Source organism: Coregonus lavaretus (genome assembly GCF_964263955.1).
Source record: "Coregonus lavaretus genome assembly, chromosome: 8".
NCBI lineage: Eukaryota > Metazoa > Chordata > Actinopteri > Salmoniformes > Salmonidae > Coregonus > Coregonus lavaretus.
In genome coordinates this window covers 14114234-14135739 of record NC_139995.1, presented here as the reverse complement: position 1 = coordinate 14135739, position 21506 = coordinate 14114234, and the positions used below count along the sequence as shown (strand labels likewise).

At 45.8% G+C, this 21506-nt stretch overlaps 2 protein-coding genes across 8 annotated transcripts in view; both read right to left on the bottom strand.

The window, feature by feature from the left end:
• LOC311133634 (ras association domain-containing protein 5-like) overlaps window positions 1-17511 on the bottom strand; it is a gene marked incomplete at its 5' end in the record, with an annotated part of 60679 nt that extends 43168 nt beyond the window's left edge. The window contains one exon of the mRNA XM_084167156.1: window positions 16659-17511. Within this exon, the coding sequence (XP_084023282.1) occupies window positions 16659-17511 (853 nt within the window). The remainder of the gene's footprint in view (window positions 1-16658) is intronic.
• Window positions 17512-19190: 1679 nt separating this feature from the next.
• The window catches only part of LOC311133367 (inhibitor of nuclear factor kappa-B kinase subunit epsilon-like), a 36353-nt gene continuing 34037 nt past the window's right edge, over window positions 19191-21506 (bottom strand). For all 7 annotated transcript variants that reach the window (XR_014613585.1, XR_014613586.1, XM_084166869.1 and 4 more), the window contains one exon: window positions 19191-19664. Coding sequence is in view for 5 of the 7 variants with exons in the window: in XM_084166869.1 (XP_084022995.1) it covers window positions 19601-19664 (64 nt within the window). In the remaining 2 variants the exon portion in view is untranslated. The remainder of the gene's footprint in view (window positions 19665-21506) is intronic.

The window sequence follows — 21506 nt, the reverse complement described above, 5'->3', positions numbered from 1 at the left end:
AGCTGCACTTCCTAACCTCCTGCCAAATGTATGACCATATTAGAGACACATATTTCTCTCAGATTACACAGACCCGCAAATAATTATATTTTTTTATAAACTCACATATCTATTAGGTAAAATACATCCGTGTGCAATCACAGCAGGAAGATTTGTGACCTGTTGCCACAAGAAAAGGGCAACCAGTGAAGCACAAACACCATTGTAAATACAAACTATGCAGTGCATTCAGACCCCTTGATATTTTCCACATTTTATTACATTACAGCCTTATTCTAAAATTGATTCAATTGTTTTTTTCCCTCATCAATCTACACACAATACCCCATAATGACAAAGCAAAATGTTTTAACAAAAACGGAAATATCACATTTACATAAGTATTCAGACCCTTTACTCAGTACTTTGTTGAAGCACCTTTACAGCATTGAGTCTTCTTTGGTATGACACTACAAGCTTGGCACACCTGTTTCTCCCATTCCTCTCTGCAGATCCTCTCAAAATCTGTCAGGTTGGATGGGGAGCGTTGCTGCACAGTTATTTTCAGGTCTCTCCAGAGATTGGGTTCAAGTCCGGGCTCTGGCTGGGCCACTCAAGGACACTGAGACTTGTCCCGAAGCCACTCCTGCATTGTTCTGTCTGTGTGCTTATGGTCGTTGTCCTGTTGGAAGGTGAACCTTCGCCCCAGTCTGAAGTCCTGAGCACTCTGGAGCAGGTTTTCATCAAGGATCTCTCTGTACTTTGCTCTGTTTATCTTTGCCTCGATCCTGACTAGTCTCCCAGTCCCTGCTGCTGAAAAACATCCCCACAGCATGATGCTGCCACCACCATGCTTCACCGTAGGGATGGTGCCAGGTTTCTCCCAGACGTGACGCTTGACATTCAGGCTAAAGAGTTCAATCTTGGTTTCATCAGACCAGAAAATCTTGTTTCTCATGGTCTGAGAGTCTTTAGGTGCCTTTTGGCAAACTCCAAGCGGGTTGTCATGTGCCTTTTACTGAGGAGTGGCTTCCGTCTGGCCACTCTACCATAAAGGCCTGATTGGTGGAGTGCTGCAGAGATGGTTGTCCTTCTGGAAGGTTCTCCCATCTCCACAGGAACTCTAGAGCTCTGCCAGAGTGACCATCAGGTTCTTGGTTACCTCCCTGACCAAGGCCCTTCTCCCCCGATTGCTCAGTTTGGCCGGGCGGCCAGCTCTCGGAAGAGTCTTGGGGGTTCCGAACTTCTTCCATTTAAGAATGATGGAGGCCACTGTGTTCTTGGGGACCTTCAATGCTGCAGAAATGTTTTGGCACCCTTCCCCAGATCTGTGCCTCGACAAAATCCTGTCGTCTCGGAGCTCTACGGACAATTCCTTCGACCTCATGGCTTGGTTTTTGCTCTGACATGCACTGTCAACTGTGGGACCTTACATAGACAGGTGTGTGCCTTTCCAAATCATGTCCAATCAATGTAATTTACCACAGCTTGACTCCAATCAAGTTGTAGAAACATCTCAAGGATGATGAATGGAAACAGGATGCACCTGAGCTCAATTTCGAGTCTCATAGCAAAGGGTCTGAAAACGTATGTAAATAAGGTATTTTTGTTTTTTATTTTTAATACATTTGCAAAATATTCAAAAAACCTGTTTTCGCTTTGTCATTATGGGGTATTGTGTGTAGATCACAAAAAATATATACATTTAATCAATTTTAGAATAAGGCTGTAATGTAACAAAATGCGGTAAAAGTCAAGGGTTCTGAATACTTTCCGAAGGCACTGTATTTGTCTGTCTATTTATTTTCCCTTTCTTACTTCAACTATTTGCACATTGTTACAACAGTGTACATAACCATAATATAACATTTGAAATGTCTCAAGTGTAATGTTTGCTGTTAAATTTCTGATTGTTTATTTCACTTTTGCTTATTACCTATTCCATTTGCTTTGGCAATGTAAACATGTTGCTCATGCCAATAAAGGCCAAATAGTTACATATTTAATAGCATAAACTTTACTTCATTTTAACGGACCTAGTAAGTTAGAACCAAGCCCCCCTCCTCGTCCACTGTACATAACACCCCCCTGACGCCCCACACACCCCACGCCCCAGCACCCCATGTACATGCTCCAGTGTGAGCTGAGCCCGCACCAGCCCTAGCAGCACAGCTCTGGGGTCAGTACACCCCACCCCCTGCATCTCATGTTTCCTGATCTTCCACACTGCCATTTTTGCCTGCCCCAACATGTAATTTAGTAGGCAGTCCTTTCACCTGTTGGTTATGCTATACCTAAGCCCTCCATGTATAGGTGATGTCTTAAGTGTCAAACTAAAAATGATTAAATAATCCATGCTTTCTGGAAATCCTATGAAGTCCAAAAGTTATGGGTGGAGCTAGAAAGTTGGCTGTCAGAAGTATTACAAAGTAAATGTACTTTTAATCCTGTCACGACTTCCTCCGAAGCTGCCACCTCTACTTGTTCGGGCAGGCTTCGGCGTTCGTCGTCACCGGCCTTCTAGCCACTGCCGCTCCTTATCTATCTCATCATTCCATTTGTTTTGTCTTGTTTATTACACACACCTGGTTCATATCCCCTCATCAGTACCTGTATAAGTGTTCCCTCTGCCCCCTTGATTTTGTGTGTGATTGTTTATTGTGGAGGATAGAGAAGCTCGGTGGAGCTCCGTCTATTTTGTTTCACCGGGATATTTCCCCTTACACCTTCTCCCGCTCCATCGGCCCCTGGAGTGGGCCAACGTGGTCTGGAGTGAAGGAGGAGCCGCGTTGGACAACTACAGGGAGTTCGCTCACCTCTTTCAGGCCGTCTTCGATCACCTGCCCGAAGGTAGAGAGGCGGGCGAGCGGCTGGTCCACCTGAGGCAGGGGACGAGGACCGCACAGGACTTCGCCCTGGAGTTTCGTACTCTAACGGCTGGGTCCGGGTAGAACGAGCAGGCGCCAGTGTCACTCTTGTGGCACAAGAGGATATTCTCCTACACGCTGTTGTCAGCGTTCTTTTGGGTCTGGAGGCGGCAGGCAGGGCACTCTCGCGTCACCCCAGGTATCGAACACCCACACTCGTTCAGAGCCCTCTGCTGCGCACTGTACCTTACACATCCTGGCGCTGGTCGATTCAGGTGCAGCTGGGAACTTTATGGACAGATCATTTGCACAGTCTAGGTTACATTGGATTCCCTCTCCATTCCACTCCCTATCAGAGCACTTGACAGTCGACCATTAGGGTCCGGGTTCGTTAGGGAAGTTACAGCGCCAGTCACTATGGTTACGCACAAGACCCATAGAGAGTAAGTCACCTTTTTTATTATTGAGTCTCCTGATTTCCCTGTTGTGTTAGGTCTTCCCTGGTTGGCACTACACAACCCCATCTTTACATGGCCGCAGAGGGTTCTCACGGGGTGGTTGCGAGAGTGTCAAGGTAGGTGTCTAGGTGTTTCCGTTGGTGCAACCACGGTGGAAAGTCCAGACACTACCTCCACTGTGCGCATTCCCCCCGAATACCTCGATTTGGCGCATGCGTTTTCCAAAACGCAGGCGATCAAATTACCACCTCATCGGGCGGGGGATTGTGCGATCAACCTCCGGGTAGACGCTGTGCCTCCCAGGAGTCATGTGTATCCCCTGTCGCAGGCTGAAATGGAGGCGATGGAGACAAATGTCTCCGAGTCCCTATGCCAGGGGTTCATATGTCCCTCCACTTCGCCCACCTCCTCAAGTTTATTTTTTGTGAAGAAGAAAGACGGAGGTCTGCGCCCTTGCATTGATTACCGAGCACTGAACAAGGGGACAATACGTTATAGTTATCCTGTACCCCTCATTCCATCTGTGATCGAGTCAATGCATGGGGCGCGCTTCTTCACAAAATTAGATCTCCGGAGTGCGCACAACCTGGTGTGTGTCCGATGAAGGGGACGAGTGGAAGACAGCATTCAGCACAACCACGGGGCATTACGAAAACCTGGATATGCCGTACGGTTTGATGAATGCTCCATCCATCTTCCAGTCCTTTGTGAACGAGGTGTTTTGGGACATGCTTGGTCGCGGTGTAGTGGTCTACATCGATGACATTCTGGTGTATTCCGCTACGCGCGCTGAGCATGTGTCCCTGGTTCGCAAAATGCTGGCCCGACTGTTGGAACATGACCTTTATGCCAAGGCAGAAAAGCGTCTGTTTTTCCAATAGTCCGTCTCCTTCCTCGGATACCGCATTACCACCTCAGGTGTGGAGATGGAGGGAGATCGCATTTCAGCCATGTGTAATTGGCCGACTCCAACCACGGTCAAGGAGGTGCAGCGCTTTATTGGCTTTGCCAACTACTATCGGAGGTTTATCCGGGGCTTTGGCAAGGTCGCAGCTCCCATCACATCTCTGTTGAAGGGTGGGCTGTCCCTGCTCCACTGGTCTGCTAAGGCTGACAGGACCTTCAGTAACCTGAGGGTTCTGTTCACCTCAGCCCGGTACTGGCCCATCCCAATCCATCACTACCCTTTGTAGTGGAAGTGGATACGTCCAAGGTAGGAACAGGCGCTGTCATGTTTTAACGCTTGGGCACGCCACCCAAGCTCCGTTGGTGATCGGGAGCTGTTGGCTGTTGTCCGAGCCCTGACCGTGGGGAGGCACTGGCTCGAGGGTGCGAAACACCCTGTCCTAGTCTGGACGGACCACCGTAACCTGGAGTACATCCGGGCAGTGAGGAGGCTGAACCCTCGCCAGGCCAGGTGGGCCCTATTCTTCACCCGGTTTGATTTTACACTATCTTACATCCCGGGTACGAAGAACGTGAAGGCAGACGCACTGTCATGGTTGGAGCGGGTGTTACGCACAGAGCCATGTCCACCTCAGTGTCCAGCTGGGCTGCAGTACCTGCCGTCTCTTGTCCGTGACCGTCTGATCTATTGGGCACACATGTCCCCCTCCTCTGGTCACCCAGGTATCGGTCATACAGTGCACTGCCTGACCGTAAAAAGTACTGGTGGCTTACCTTGGCTAACGACGTGAGGGTGTATGTATCCTCCTGCTTGGTGTGCACCCAGAGTAAGGCACTACGGGGTGCCAGAGGACATAGTGTCTGACCGGGGTCCCCAGTTTACATCCAGGGTCTGGAAGGCGTTCATGGAACATCTGGGGGTCTCGGTCAGCTTGACCTATGGGTTTCACCCCGAGAGTAATGGGCAGGTGGAACGGGTGAATCAGGATGTGGGTAGGTTCCTGCGGTCCTACTGCCAGGACCGGCCTGGGGAGTGGTTGGTGTTCTTGCCATGGGCAGAATATGCCCAGAACACTCTCCGCCACTCCTCCACTAACCTATCGCCCTTTCAATGTGTTTTAGGTTATCAGCCGGTTCTGGCACTGTGTCATCAGAGCCAGACCGATGCTCCTGCGGTGGATGACTGGTTTCGGCGCACGGAGGAGACGTGGAACGTTGCTCACGTCCACCTTCAGCGCGCCGTGCGTCACCAGAAGGCCAACGCTGACCGCCACCGCAGTGAGGCCCCGGTCTTGGTACCGGGTGATCGGGTCTGGCTCTCGACCCGGAATCTGTCCCTCCGCCTGCCCTGCCGGAAGCTGAGCCCGCGGTTTATGGGGCTGTTCAAAGTCCTGAGGAGGATAAACGAGGTTACATATTACTCCCTCCAGATTACCGTATTAACCCCTCCTTCCATGTGTCTCTCCTCAGGCTGGGGGTGGCTGGTCTGCTCCAGGAGTCTGAGGTGCGGGAGGTTCTTCCAAGGGGGCCCCGGCGTACTCCGTCCGTTCCATCCTGGATTCGAGGCATTAGGTGGGGGGCCTTCAGTACCTCGTGGAGTGGGAGGGGTACGGTCCGGAGGAGCGGTGCTGGGTTCCGGTGAGGGATATCATCAATCTCTCCCTATTGCGGGATTTCCACCGTCGCCATCCGGCTCGCCCTGCTCCGCGTCCTCCTGGCCGTCCCCGAGGCCGGTGTCGGCGCGCTGCTGGAGCTGCGCGTCAAGTTGGGGGGGTACTGTCACGACTTACTCCGAAGCTGCCACCTCTCCTTGTTCGGGCAGGCTTCGGCGTTCGTCATCACCAGCCTTCTAGCCACTGCCGCTCCTCATCTCATCATTCCATTTGTTTTGTCTTGTTTATTACACACACCTGGTTAATATCCCCTCATCAGTACCTGTATACGTATTCCCTCTGCCCCCTTGTCTTTGTGTGTGATTGTTTATTGTGGAGGATAGAGAAGCTCGGTGGAGCTCCGTGTATTTTGTTTCGCCGGGAAATTTCCCTGTGTGCCTTGTATTTTCCAGTGCGACTGAAGTGTTGTGACGCATTACTGCGTAACTGTATTTCAGAATAAATCCTGTTATTCTGTGATTTACCCACCTGCGCCTGACTCCTTCGAAATCAGAAGAGGGGTCTCAAAGGAGCATAGGGGGTTTAAAATGTGTTTGTGTGTGTGTGTGTCACCTTTACTGTTAAGGCAAGGCTGCAAGTTCTACCAACAAAATATAATCTAGCACTACCCTGCAAAGCATGAACCATTTTGTATTCTACATGAGTCAAATGTAATGGATTCCATTGCCCATGTTGTGAATGGCTGCTGTTCATACAAGTATTTGTACATTGTTAGACATGACCGCTTTGTTGACCTGATAGCCAGCAAGGTGAGACAAGTAGTCTCACCAAAAGCACACATGCATAAACATTCTTGTGTAAGGAGAAGCTGGTTTGATGTTGATGATGTGTTTTCCTGTGTGCCAAATACACCAGATGTTGTTGTTGTGGGGGGAGGCCAGGTGGAGGTGCTCATTTTGGAAGTGGGCTGCTCATTTGACGGCTACATGGAGCAGTCCTTTGCAGAGAAGCTGCTTAAGTACCAGCCCCTCGTGGCACGCTTGGACAGCCTCGGGTGTAGGTGCAGGCTGGTGGTGCTGATATTTGGCATTCTCGGCCACGTACACAGGCTTGCAGATTGCGGGCCTGACAAAAACTAGGGCAAAGCAATTGACTAGGTACTGCTCTGTTTCAGCTGTTGTGGGTAGCGTAGCTGTTTGGTGAAGGAGGTGCTTTCTGTACCATTGAGTGCCATGCATTCAGGGATCTTGGAAATGTTTGGATCCTTTTTTTGTAAATTTGATTGGTGGATTCAAATAAAGCATTTACAATGTGTGTGTGTGTCTCAGTCACCAGATCTCAACCCAATTGAACACTAATGGGAGATTCTGGAGCGGCGCCTATGACAGCGTTTTCCATCACCATCAACAAAACACCAAAATATGGATTTTTTTGTGGAAAAATGGTGTTGCATCCCTCCAATAGAGTTCCAGACACTTGTAGAATCTATACCAAGACGCATTGAAGCTGTTCTGGCGGCTCGTGGTGGTCCAACGCCCTATTAAGACACTTTATGTTGGTGTTTCCTTTATTTTGGAAGTTATTCACCCCCATGGACTTTTTCCACATTTTGTTATGTTACAGCCTGAATTTAAAATTGATTAAATTGAGATTTTTGAGACACAATACCCCATAATGTCAAAATGGAAAAATGTTTTTAGACATTTTTACAAATTAATTAAAGATGAAACGCAGAAATGTCTCGAGTCAATAGGTACTCAATCCCTTTCCTATGGCAAGCATACATAAGTTCAGGAGTAAAACTTTGATTAAGAAGTCACATAATAAGTTGCATGGACTCACTCTGTGTGCAATAATAGTGTTTAACATGACTTTTTGAATGACTACCTCATCTCTGTACCCCACACATACAATGATCTGTAAGGTCCCTCAGTCGAGCAGTGAATTTCAAACACAGAATCAACCACAAAGACCAGGGAGATATTACAATGCCTCGCAAAGAAGGGCACCTTTTGGTAGATGGGTAAAAAAAGATACAGGGGTCCTCAGTTGCCGGAAAATAAGGAAACCGCACATGAATTGCACCATGAGGCCAATGGTGATTTTAAAACAGTTACAGAGTTTAATGGCTGTGATACGATCAAACTGAGGATGGATCAACAACATTGTAGTTACTCCACAATAGTAACCTAACAGACAGAGGGAAAAGAAGGAACTCTGTACAGAAATTAAAAAAAATCCAAAACATGCATCCTGTTTGCAACAAAACACTAAAGTAATACTGCAACAAATGTAGCAAAGCAATTAACGTTTTGTCCTGAATACAAAGTGTTGTATTGGATTTGCCCCAAACATAACACATTACTGAGTACCACTCTCCATATTTTCAAGCATAGTGGTGGCTGCATCATGTTATGGGTATGTTTGTAATCGTTATGGACTGGGGAGTTTTTCAGGATAGAAAAATAACTGAAATGGAGCTAAGCACAGGCAAAATCCTAGAGGAAAACCTGGTTCAGTCTGCTTTCCACCAGACACTGGGAAATAAATTAACCTTTCAGCAGGACATTAACCTAAAACACAAGGCCAAATATACACTTGAGTTGCTTACCAAGAAGACAGCAGATGTTCCTGAATGGTCGAGGTACAGTTTTTTCTTAAATCTATTTGAAAATCTATGGCAATACCTGAAAATGGTTGTCTAGCAATGATTAACAACCAATTTGACAGAGCTTCAAGAATTTTGACAAGAATACTTTCACCCACTCTGCGTCTCACAAAGACACGGTGGTTGGAATAAAAAATCTCAAATTTGATCTCATCAGACCAAAGGACAGATTTCCACTGGTCTAATGTCCATTGCTCGTGTTTCTTGGCCCAAGCAAGTCTCTTCTTCTTATTGGTGTCCTTTAGTAGTGGTTCCTTTGCAGCAATTCGACCATGAAGGCCTGATTCACGCAGTCTCCTCTGAACAGTTACTTGAACTCTGTGAAGCATTTATTTGGGCTGCAATCTGAGGTGCAATTAACTCTAATGAACTCTGGGTCTTCCTTTCCTGTGTTCGGAGAGCCAGTTTCATCATAGCGCTTGATGGTTTTTGCGACTGCACTTGAAGAAACTTGAAGAAACTTTAAAAGTTCTTGAAATGTTCCACATTGACTGACCTTCATGTCTTAAAGTAATGATGGACTGTCGTTTCTCTTTGCTTATTTGAGCTGTTCTTGCCATAATATGGACTTGGTCTTTTACCAAATAGGGCTATCTTCTGTATACCACCCCTAACTTGTCACAACACAACTGATTGGCTCAAACGCATTAAGAAAGAAATAAATTCCACTGATTAACTTTTAACAAGGCACACCTGTTAATTGAAATGCATTCCAGGTGACTAGCTCATGAAGCTGGTTGAGAGAATGCCAAGAGTGTGCAAAGCTGTCATCAAGGCAAAAGGTGGCTACTTTGAAGAATCTCAAATCTCAAATATATTTTGATTTGTTTAACACTTTTTTGGTTACTACATGATTATGTTATTTCATAGTTTTGATGTCTTCACTATTATTCTACAATGTAGAAAATAGTAAAAAAAATAAAGAAAAACCCTTGAATGAGTAGGTGTGTCCAAACTTTTGACTGGTACTGTATGCGTAGTTCTACGACAGCGACCTCAGAAACCTTCAATTAAAAGTTAATCTGACGTCTGACCAGTCTTAATCCCCCGGCAGGAGCTGCCTCATCTGGGATTAGCAACCCACTGCAGACACCATAACATGACGGAGAGAGAGCGAAGAGAAGAGATATACAGACAGAGAGAAGATGGGGTAGAGAAAGAAAAAGACTAGAGGAAGAGGAGAGAGAAAATGGAGGTGGAGAGGACAAGAGAAGGAAAAAGGGAATGGAAAAAGGGGGAACAGCGAAAGGAAAGACAGCGAGGATAGAGGGGGAGAAGAGTGATCCTTAACTAGCCAGATTAGTGTCAGAGAGACAGACTTAAGAAGATGTTTAATGTCTGTCATAGGTCTTATATGTCTCTGTCTGTCACCAGCATTTTAGACTAGATGTCTGCTCTAGTATTATAGTTGTCTGTCTGTCTGCCATGGATGACAGAAATCTCCCGCATAATGTTCTTCGCCACCTCCTGTTGAACGAGGAACTAGGGAAAGGTCGGATTGTTGTTTTTGGAAAGTTTGTTGTTTTGGGAAGTTTTGAAAATTCTATTGAAATAGTTTGGTTACTAGATAGCTACCATTTGAGTTTGGATCCCGTGAAGCGGTTGGCATCAGTTGATGGGACTGCTACCATCTTTCCAGTGATCCTGTCGACCAAGGCTGGGTCTGAGGAGCTGTTTGGCGTAGCAGCTAGCCTAGCTGCTAGCTAGCTGCTTATCAAGCTAGCAGGGTTTTCTTGATGGCTTGAACACAGCCCGCGACACAGTTAGCCATTGTGGCTGGGACCACGAATTGTCCCGGGCTTGTGGCTGTCTAGACCCCTGCTGTTAGTTGTTGTTGTTGTTGTTGTTGTTGTTTTCAATCTTCCTTGTGACCTGCCCTGTCTGAAACTGTGAGGAGCAACAGCGTAACCTACATTATTACCATGACAAAGCAGTATGCTTAGGGTCATTGTCCTGCTGGAAGGTGAACCTCCGTCCCAGTCTCAAATCTCTGGAAGACTGAAACAGGTTTCCCTCAAGAATTTCCCTGTATTTAGTGCCATCCATCATTCCTTCAATTCTGACCTGTTTCCCAGTCCCTGCCGATGAAAAACATCCCCACAGCATGATGCTGCCACCACCCTGCTTCACTGTGGGGATGGTGTTCTCAGGGTGATGAGAGGTGTTGGGTTTGCACCAGATATAGCGTTTTCCTTTGATGGCTAAAAAGCTCAATTTTAGTCTCATCTGACCAGAGTACCTTCTTCCATATGTTTGGGGAGTCTCCCACATGCCTTTTGGTAAACACCAAATGTGTTTGCTTATTTTTTTCTTTAAGCAATGGATTTTTTCTGGACACTCTTCTGTAAAGCCCAGCTCTGTGGAGTGTACGGCTTAAAGTGGTCCTATGGACAGATACTCCAATCTCCGCTGTGGAGCTTTGCAGCTCCTTCAGGGTTATCTTTGGTCTCTTTGTTGCCTCTCTGATTAATGCCCTCCTTGCCTGGTCCGTGAGTTTTGGTGGGCTCTTGGCAGGTTTGTTGTGATGCCATATTCTTTCAAATTTTTTATAATGGATTTAATGGTGCTCCGTGGGATGTTCAAAGTTTTGGATATTTTTTATAACCCAACCCTGATCTGTACTTCTCCACAACTTTGTCCCTGACCTGTTTGGAGAGCTCTTTGGTCTTCATGGTGCCACTTGCTTGGTGGTGCCCCTTGCTTAGTGGTGTTGCAGACTTTGGGGCATTTCAGAACAGGTGTATATATACTGAGATCATGTGACACTTAGATTGCACACAGGTGGACTTTATTTAACTAATTATGTGACTTCTGAAGGTATTTGGTTGCACCAGATCTTATTTAGGGGCTTCATAGCAAAGGGGGTGAATACATATGCACGCACCACTTTTCCGTTATTTATTTTTTCTAATTTTTTGAATCAAGTAATTTTTTTCATTTCACTTCACCAATTTGGACTATTTTGTGTATGTCCATTACATGAAATCCAAATAAAAATCCATTTAAATTACAGGTTGTAATGCAACAAAATAGGAAAAACGCCAAGGGGGATGAATACTTTTGCAAGAGCCATGAACTTGAGAGGAACGTATATCTTCCTCAACGAGGACTTTCCTTAAGCTGTGCGCCAGAAAAGGAAAGAACTTATCACAGCCATGAAACTTGCAAAAGTATTCATGTGGGGACATTACTTACAGTGCCTTGCAAAAGTATTCATCCCCCTTGTTATTTTTCCTATTTTTGGGGGGGTATTTTACCCCCAATTTCGTGGTATCCAATTGGTAGTTACAGTCTTGTCCCATCGCTGCAACTTCAACAGACACGGGAGAGGCGAAGGTCAAGAGTCGTGCGTCCTCCGAAACACAACCCAACCGAGCCACACTGCTTCTTGACACAGTGCCTGCTTAACCCGAATAAAAAACGAATAATGAAAGAAAAGCATTGCAAGTTTGAATTTTGTAAAGTTAGTGTGGGAGAGGTGTAAGAATCATTGTTATCGATCAATAATGATAAACCTCCTGGCATTGACAACTTAGATGGAGGATGGTAGCTGACTGGGGATGGTAGCTAACTCTATAGCTACTCCTATCTGTCATATCTTTAATCTGAGCCTAGAGGAAAGTCTTCGTCCTCAGGCCTGGAGGGAAGCCAAAGTAATTCCACTACCCAAGAATGGAAAAGTGGACTTTACTGGTTCTAACAGCAGACCCATCAGCTTGATGCCAGGTCTTAGCAAACTGTTGGAAAAAATTGTGTTTGACCAAATACAATGCTACTTCTCTGTAAACAAATAAACAAAAGACCTTCATGCATGCCTATAGAGAAGGGCACTCAACATGTACTGCACTCACACAAATGACTGATGATTGGTTAAATTAAATTGCTAATAAGAAGATTGTGGGAGCTGTACTGTTAGATTTCAGTGCAGCCTTCAATATTATTGACCATAACCTGTTGTTGAGAAATCTTATGTGTTAGGGCTTTTAAACCTCTGCCATATCGTGCATTCAGAGCTATCTATCTAATAGAACTAAGAAGGTTTTCTTTAACCCTTTGACACGTACCAACAAATGGGTGTGATCATTCTACAGTGGTCCCTGCAGCGTACGCTCAAACCGGTGTGATTAGAATGCTTATTTAGAACGTTATGATTGATGCAATAGTCAACGTTTGAGCTGGCCACACTGTTTTGTCACAGAAACATTTTGCACAAACAGTCCTTACAAAGTTGTCCTGAATGTAATAATAACATTTTGGAACAGTGAGTGCATTCTGACATCACGTGCATAAAACAACTCAAGCTGGGGCGACCGTTAGAGATATTTGGAACTCACGCGTGAAAAGGTTAAATGGAAGCTTCTCTAATGTCAAACATGTAAAGTGTGGTGTACTGCAGGGCAGCTCTAGGCCCTCTACTTTTTTCTATTTTTATCAATGAGGGAGGTGACCAGAGTTCCTCTGTGGAGATGGGAAAACCTTCCAGAATGACAACCATCTCTGCAGCACTCCACCAATCAGGCCTTTATGGTAGAGTGGCCAGACGGAAGCCACTCCTCAGTATTAGGCACATGACAGCCCGCTGGAGTTGCCAAAAGGCACCTAAAGACTCTAAGACCATGAGAAAAGGTGATCTGGTCTGATGAAATCATGATTGAACTCTTTGGCCAGAATGCCAAGTGTCACGTCTGGAGGAAACCTGGCACCATCCCTACGGTGAAGCGTGGTGGTGGCAGCATCATGCTGTGGGGGTGGTTTTCAGCGGCAGGGACTGGGAGACTAGTCAGGATTGAGGGAAAGATGATCGGAGCAAAGTACAGAGAGATCCTTGATGAAAACCTGCTCCAGAGCTCTCACAGCTAAGACATCGCAGGAGTAGCTTCAGGACAAGTCTCTGAATGTCCTTGAGTGGCCCAGCCAGAGCCCGGGCTTGAACCCGATCTAACATCTCTGGAGAGACCTGAAAATAGCTGTGCAGCAACACTCCCCATCCAACCTGACAGAGCTTGAGAGGATCTGCAGAGAAGAATGGGAGAAACTCCCCAAATACAGGTGTGCCAAGCTTGTAGCGTCATACCCAAGAAGACTTGAGGCTGTAATCGCTGCCATAGGTGCTTCAACAAAGTACTGAGTAAAGGGTCTGAATAAATGTGATATTTCCGTTTTTTAGTTTTAATACATTTGCAAAAGTTTCTTAAAACCTGTTTTTGCTTTGCCATTATGGAGTATTGTGTGAAGATTGATGCGGAAAAAACAAACAAATGTAATCCATTTTAGAACAAGGCTGTAACGTAACAAAATGTGGAAAAAGTCAAAGGGTCTGAATACATTCCGAATGCCCTGTATAGATTCAATGGTTGTAAAGATGGGGAGAGGTCTGTTGCAACACAAAACTACAGAGGAGAATTGTGCTGCAGGCCATATGATTCCCAGGAACTGCTCTCCCAGGGGAGCTAAACAGAGGGTTATTTCTATAGGCTATATATTTAACAATACCAACAAATATGGAATGCTGGAGATAAATTAGAGAGTGAGAACAGAGAGAGAGAGCGGTTTATGGTTCTGACAGTCTCGTCCACAGTTCCCTGTTATTAGCTCTGTGTGTGTGTGTGTGTGTGTGTGTGTGTGTGTGTGTGTGTTTTTAACTACACTGATCTAAAGACCCGACCATAATCTTCTTGTTGCCTAGCCGAGAATTCCTCCCTCTCCATTGTTCCTGTCCCTGGATAACACATTTTGTGAGGCTTCAGTTAAAGACAAAGGATGGTTAAAGTAAGAAACTGTACACATACACACACACAAGATTAATACATAAAGAGGGATTAGTGCGTCTAGCCCAAACTGCTCTATGAAATTATATCCTACATGTTATGGCAATTATATACAATTGCACTATATGGATCTAGAATAAAGCACTGCCTACAACTCCACACATAACACACAGTGTTGCTAGTGTTGATCAGTAGCTATAGCGTGTCTCTGGTCTCGCTCCAGTGAGCTCCTGCTGATCACACACTAAATCAGACAGCACTGCAGTACTGGGCTCTCGCTCTCTCGCTTTCTCCTTTCTTATTCCTTTATCCCTCTATTTCTCTCTCTCTCATCCACTCTCCCTCTCTTTTACTCTCGCTCATCCCTTTCTCTCTCTATTCTTTTCTCCCTCTCTCTTTCCTTTCCTCCCTCCTTCCCATTTGGTCCTTGACTCGGTAACTATCCTTTCTCGCTCTCTCTCCGTTCCCTCGCTCTCTCTCTGTTCCCTCCCTCTCTCCGTTCCCTCGCTCTCTCTCCGTTCCCTTGCTCTCTCTCCGTTCCCTTGTTCTCTCTCTGTTCCCTCGTTCTTTCTCCGTTCCCTCGTTCTCTCTCCGTTCCCTCCCTCTCTCCGTTCCCTCGCTCTCTCTCCGTTCCCTCGCTCTCTCTCCGTTCCCTCCCTCTCTCCGTTCCCTCCCTCTCTCCGTTCCCTCCCTCTCTCTCCGCTCCCTCCCTCTCTCCCCTTTGTTTCCTTTCTCCTGGTCGCCAACACTTCTCCTCCTTTCTTCCTCTCTCTCTTTTCACTCCCCTCAGCTTTTCCCTCTTTCCAGTCTTCATCTTGTCCACTTCATCTTCTCGCTCAAATTCCTCCCTTCCCTTCCCTCGTTTATCGCAAAGTCCTCTGCAGTCACAGCTTCCCCATGACAGAGTGCTGCTGACACACTGCCAGCTCAGCACACAGACCACGGAATGTGCCAGGTCAAACACGCTTGCTTGGTCTAACCCTCTGCAGCCCAGAGCAGTGCAGGTGTGTGTTATATCATTCGAATCTATGACCTGCTCTCTCCTCTATGCACCGGGCAGGACAACCCCATTATGTCATCTGAGCGTGCTGACATAGAACCTACATAGAGCCTACATAGGGCCTTCATAGGACAGAGAAAGAGTGGAGGAGGTCATGGAAGAGTCAGCGGCAGATTGTTGTTGCGTTGTGGATCTAGAGCAGAAAGTAGTGTGTGAGGTTGTGTGTGAGAGAGAACAGTGGTGAGAGAGAAGCCTACAGTAGGACTGAATGTAGGGCAGATGACACCTGAGCCATGTCTGTTTACCCCTCCAGTTAAAACACACACAGATTATGCATGGGCACACAAATGCCATCTCCTACCCTCCAGAGCAGTCACACATGACAAGATAACTGTGACCAAAAATACCCCCATACAGATATGACAATGGCAGATGGCCTACAGTAGCAGTACTGACACGTGCAATGCAGTAGGCGATTTATATTCTATGCACACATACGGATCACTGTAAACTCCCTAAACTAACTTTGTCCGCTCCCACCATCTCTCTCTCTCTCTCTCTCTCTCTCTCTCTCTCTCTAATGGGCTTTATTGGCATGGGAAACTGCATGTTTACATTGCCAAAGCAAGTGAAATAGATAAAAAACAAAAGAGAAATAAACGATCCAAAAGCTGTGCTTGCATATCACGCTGTGACACGGAGACATTGGGAGGCGAGGGAGACTGGAGGAGGAGAGGGGGACAGAGAGACGAGGCTGGGAGGACAAGATAATGAGGTTTCCATAGGAGGCTGCTGGCTGCAGCTCTGAATGCTTGGCAGAGTCACACTCTAACTCTTTCTCTCACACACACACACTCATTTTTTCTCTCTCTCTGAAGAGTACATCTGTAGATGCTCTACAGACTATCAGTAACATTTCAACTATCTACTATCCCTAACCCTAGCCCTTATCCTTACCCTAAACTTAACCCTTATCCTAGCCCTAACCTTAAAGCAAGCAGTTGCTTATCAACATATAGCCTAGTTTGTTGATAGTAGGACCATCTATAGAGCATCTACAGATGGACTATCCAGACTATCCAAATAAAGTGTGACCCATTGCTATTCTAGTCCTGGCCTGATAGTGCCTTTCACATTAATCCACAACAAGAGCCAGCAGCATCCACCTTGGTAGGTCAATATCCAAGTCTCATCTCCAAACCATGATGTCACATCACACCCCTCAAAGCAATTATGTACTATCATGCTATAGGTCTATCACAAAAGGTGACAGAAAAGCAATCAACCATAAACCACCTCTATCATATTGTAGTAAAGCAACAGATGGCAAATCTTCCTCTGGCAGAACTGGGAATGTATTTGTCATCTACTGTCATAGCCTAGAGGCTAGCCTACTTACTTTTACACTTGAGCGCCTGCTGCGCACTGATCCGCTGGTTACAGACGTCGCACCAGTCCTGCGTCACGGTTCTGGTTCCAAACTGGTGGCCCTCTCCTGTCTCCGCCCGCACGCGCGCGTCCTCCTGCTTCTGGGAGGCAAATATTGACCAGACCTCCCTTCGGTGGGGTTCTGTGCGCGCGAGTTTAACGACCCCTGTCCTTCCCTGTGTCAACCGCTCCAGTGACGGCCCCCCGATGTCCCCTTTGGTCCTCGGGCCGGTGGTCTTACCATTGGATGCGCGCCTTCTGAACGGACGGTCGCGATGTGAGTGTGCTACCGTATGTCCGTTTGTGGGCGCACTTGATCTGTCACACTTGACATCTGTCATCTGTGCGTTAGCTGATGAGCTTGACATAACATTTGTGAGGGTCTTCAGTGAACTCCTTCGATCACCAGTTGAGTCATTCCCGCTGCCGCTCCGTCTGCTTTGACCAGTGTCCTTCTCCCTCGCCGCTGTCGTGTCTCCCTCGGTGTCCCCACACTCAGGGCTGCTGCTGTCGCTCTCTCTGTCCGAACTACGTGGCACCAGCCCCGGCTGAGACTCACATCTCACTCCGGGATCACCCCCTCCTACGGCTCCTTGGTGTCCAGGGGTCAGGGACGGGTTTAGCGGGGATGCTGTGACTGCTGATACCGCCGAAACCGAACCGCACTCCCGCGTCACCGAGCTCTTCCTGAGGATCATCTCCAGTGAGGATTTCCTCTGTAACGTTATTTTCTTCCGCCCGGTGGCCGTTAGTTTATGAAAGACTAGCTGCTGGTCGGGAGCCGGGCGATGCTGTCCTGGTCCTACCACACTCACTGAAGCCATGATTTTGTATGTGAGCGAGTGTGTATCAGTGCGTGTGTGCGGTGAATGTAAACTCTAAATTGAAGCACCAGCCAAGGCACGCATGCAGCCAGTGTGACACAGTGACGCCTACGATACAATGAATCTATACGCGTTTAAATGCCACGGGCTAGAGGCACGAGCGATTTTAGAGCGGCCGCGCGCCTAATCCAGGGATTAGTCGGTGATTTCTGATTTGACATGAGGCTAACCAGGGATTAAACTACTACTATTACTACTAACCTACTTCTAGGCCTACTATTACAGAACTGCATGACAATGTAGCAGACCTGGGTTCATATTTGAGTATCTTGTATTTAAAATACTTTTGTCTGTGTATTTGAATATTTTCTAAAACACCAAAACAATGGTTATTTGTAAAAAAAAAACGAATACTCAAATAATATTTTCGAAGTCAAATACTTATTTCAAAAAGGTTACTATTTTCAAATACCTGGGTTAAATACATGGGAGTGTATTTCCAAATACATTAAAATATTAAACTACTTGTCTTTTCAAATAAAATATATCTGAATACTTACTTCGAATGTATGTGAAAGTAATTTAGATATTTGAAATAGTATTTGAACCCAGGTCTGCAGTTTAGGCTAACCAGGAATTAAACTACTACTACAACTATGTCTACAAGCCTACTACTACTACTATTACAGTAGGCCTACTACATGACAGTATAGGCTAAATAGGATTAAATCACTACTACTGCAGTTGTACTACTACTACACTATATTCCTACTGCTACTACAGATGAAGGTGACATAGGCCTATTTTGCACCATTCTTTCCAATAACTTATAGAATAAAAATGTGTTGCTCAAAGACAAATATCCATGAACCTCTGACCTTGTTCTGTTGGCATTAGCCTACATTTAACTTATAAACACGGGCCTTCCCAGGCAGCGTCAGTGAGTGACACATGTTACACTGTCATACTGAAGACCCTGTGGGAGGTTGGTTCTAGTAATATCATAATGCAGTATTAGTCACAATACATCATAATGCAAATAGAAACAGAGGATAGTAAAATACCATGTAGCTTATGAAGTACAAATGCAATACATTGTATCTTTTATGTTACGATGATGAAAATGATGAAAATGTCCATGTAACAACACATCATCTGTGTTCTGAGAAACCACGATGCAGTGAGCTTGTTCGCCCCTTTCACTTTCACATTCTGACAGTGTATTTACTTCATATTGTGACGACTTCAGTGGTTTCTTGTTTGATTGGGAAAACTTCTCCCTTTGTCAGCTTGCTCTTTATCGGTCATCATCAAACATGTTGGCACTGAGTGAATTTAGGAGGTTGCAGATATTCAGAACTTGTACAGTGAAGTCACCGTAATGTGCTGAATATGAAAGTGTGTTGTGTGTTTTTGCAGTTGACCTGGTCTGATTCGAGAAGGAGGCAGTGGTTGGTTATGAATTTCCCTGGATTCCCCCCGTTGCTGAAATGAAACATCATGTTTCACACAACCCAGAAGAAAACATAGCAATTAGATGTGTCTACAGACTTTGCTCTGTGAGTGTTTTCCCTTTATGTGTAATCCCCTCATGCTGCATGTCTGAAGGCAGCTGATATCAGTCACTGTATGTCCTCCCTTGTGACGTAGGACAATCACATCAACATACACAAATCATATGATTTTCACACGTCCACATGAATGGATTTATTCATGTTACACACATACTAATGTGTATGATGAGTCCATCTGTCTGTCTGTCCTCTTCTGTCATCACAAAGCAGAACAGAGACAGACGTCGATATTTATTATGTTCGTTTCTCATTAAAAATTCTCCAGTTAGTGTTGTTACTATGGAGATTAGAGGAGAAAGGTTGGTGACTTCCAAAGCAGCTGAGTTAGAGACATCCAACTCTGTCACCATAGCAGTCTATTACATCATGGCACTCTAGTAAAAATACTGCTATAGCTAACACTGATGACAATGACGAGGTTCGTATTTGGAATATGTCACAAGAGCACTCTCTCTCCTTCTCCTTCTCTCCTCTTCTCCCCCTCACTCTCTGAGTGAGTGTGTGTAGTTGCCTGGTCACAGTCCGATGGGTCTGGGTAGATCAGGCTCCAACATGGTTGCAGAGTTAACAGCTGCAGAACTGTGGAAGACAAATAGTCACATCTTAATGAGTGATGCTACAGTTTGTCCTTCAGATGAAACAATTGAGGAGCCAACTATGTGTGATCTGGCAGGGATAGGAGGTTAGAGTTAAGGGTTAGGGGCTAAAGTTAGGCATTAGGGGTTAAGGCCACTGACCACTCAATGATGCTGTTGTTGCATTGCAACTCTCTCACCACTATCACTATCTCCTCCTTCATCATGGACACACAACAATAAAACACAGGGTTTTACACACACATGCAGGAAGGCAGGCAGCCAATCACTTATGCACACACACACACACATACACACGTACGTATGCAAGCTGACACACGCACACACACACACGTTTGTTTTACTATCCTTGTGGAGACCAAACAATTGATTCCCATTCAAAATCCTATTTTCCCTAGCCCTAACTAACGGGGCCCAAAACATTGGACCTGTTCCAAAATGGACCTGGGGCTTTCTCACCCGGATCTGCATTAATAAAACATTTAAATATAGAGAGACGCGTTCCGAAAGGACCCGAGGACAACTACACCCATTCCGTATACACCTGGTCGGATCCAGACCTGGTCCGATCCGAGTGAGGGATGCAGCAGAAAAGTATCTTCTGGGAAGGCTTTCCACTAGATGTTAAAACATTGCTGCGGGACTTGATTCCATTCAGCCACAAGAGCATTAGTGAGGTCGGGCACTGATGTTGGGCGATTAGGCCTGGCTCGCAGTCGGTGTTCCAATTCATCTCAAAGGCGTTCAATGGGGTTGAGGTCAGGGCTCTGTGCAGGCCAGTCAAGTTCTTCCACACCAATCTCGACAAACCATTTCTGTATAGTCCCTTCTCTCTTCCAATCTCAGTTGGTAGAGCATGATGCTTGCAGCGCCACAGTTCAATTCCCACAGGGGACCAGTACGACAAAAATATAAATAAATTATACACTCACTACTGTAAGTCGCTCTGGATAAGAGTGTCTGCTAAAATGACTAAAATGTATGGCCCTCGCTTTATGCACGGGGTCATATCATGCAGAAACAGGAAAGTGCCTTCCCCAAACTGTTGCCACAAAGTTGGAAGCACAGAATCGTGTAGAACGTCATTGTATGCTGTAGCATTACGATTTCCCTTCACTGGAACCATACACTACCATGTTTTCTAAAATCCTAGAGATCATTTGTTTATCTGGAACCATTCAGAAAACTTGGCCATGCCTGAGTTAGCTTCATTGATTAGGGAATCGAAATTGTATTCACTGGTAAGAATATTAAATATTGTATAAAAAAAAGAGCCAGAATCTCAATTGGTGGGAATGAAATGAAAGGTTTCATCAACTAGATTCCTAGGTGTTCTAGTTGATGAAAAGTTGTCCTGGAAAGATATTCATTTTGTCTGCAGCAAAGTGGTGAAGTCCGTTGGTATCAACAGAAAAAACGGTGGTTTGGTTCATCAGGCTTGCTTCCTAACATGCTGACCACACCACCCGCGTCGCGTGCCCGAGCGTTACTAAATAAATGTACGTACATGTTATTCAATCATTGCACCCACACTGCTCGCAAGCGTCTGCGTAGCCAGACGCTAAAATAGAACTTGGTTCTATTTGTGACGCATGACGTGCTGCAAGTCCCGCCTCTCCAATCTCCTCATTGGTTTTTAGGAGCATATACCCACGTGGGTGATTGAAAGATGAACTGAGGTCCGTACTCCAGTCCAGTTGGTTGTGGTAATGCACCTTAAAGTTGGTTGCCAACCGCCATATAAAGTCAGAAGAAGTAGAAGCCTGAAGGAGGAAAGATTAATTGTCGGAGTAGAGGACCTTGTGATTTCAGGTAAAATAACAAC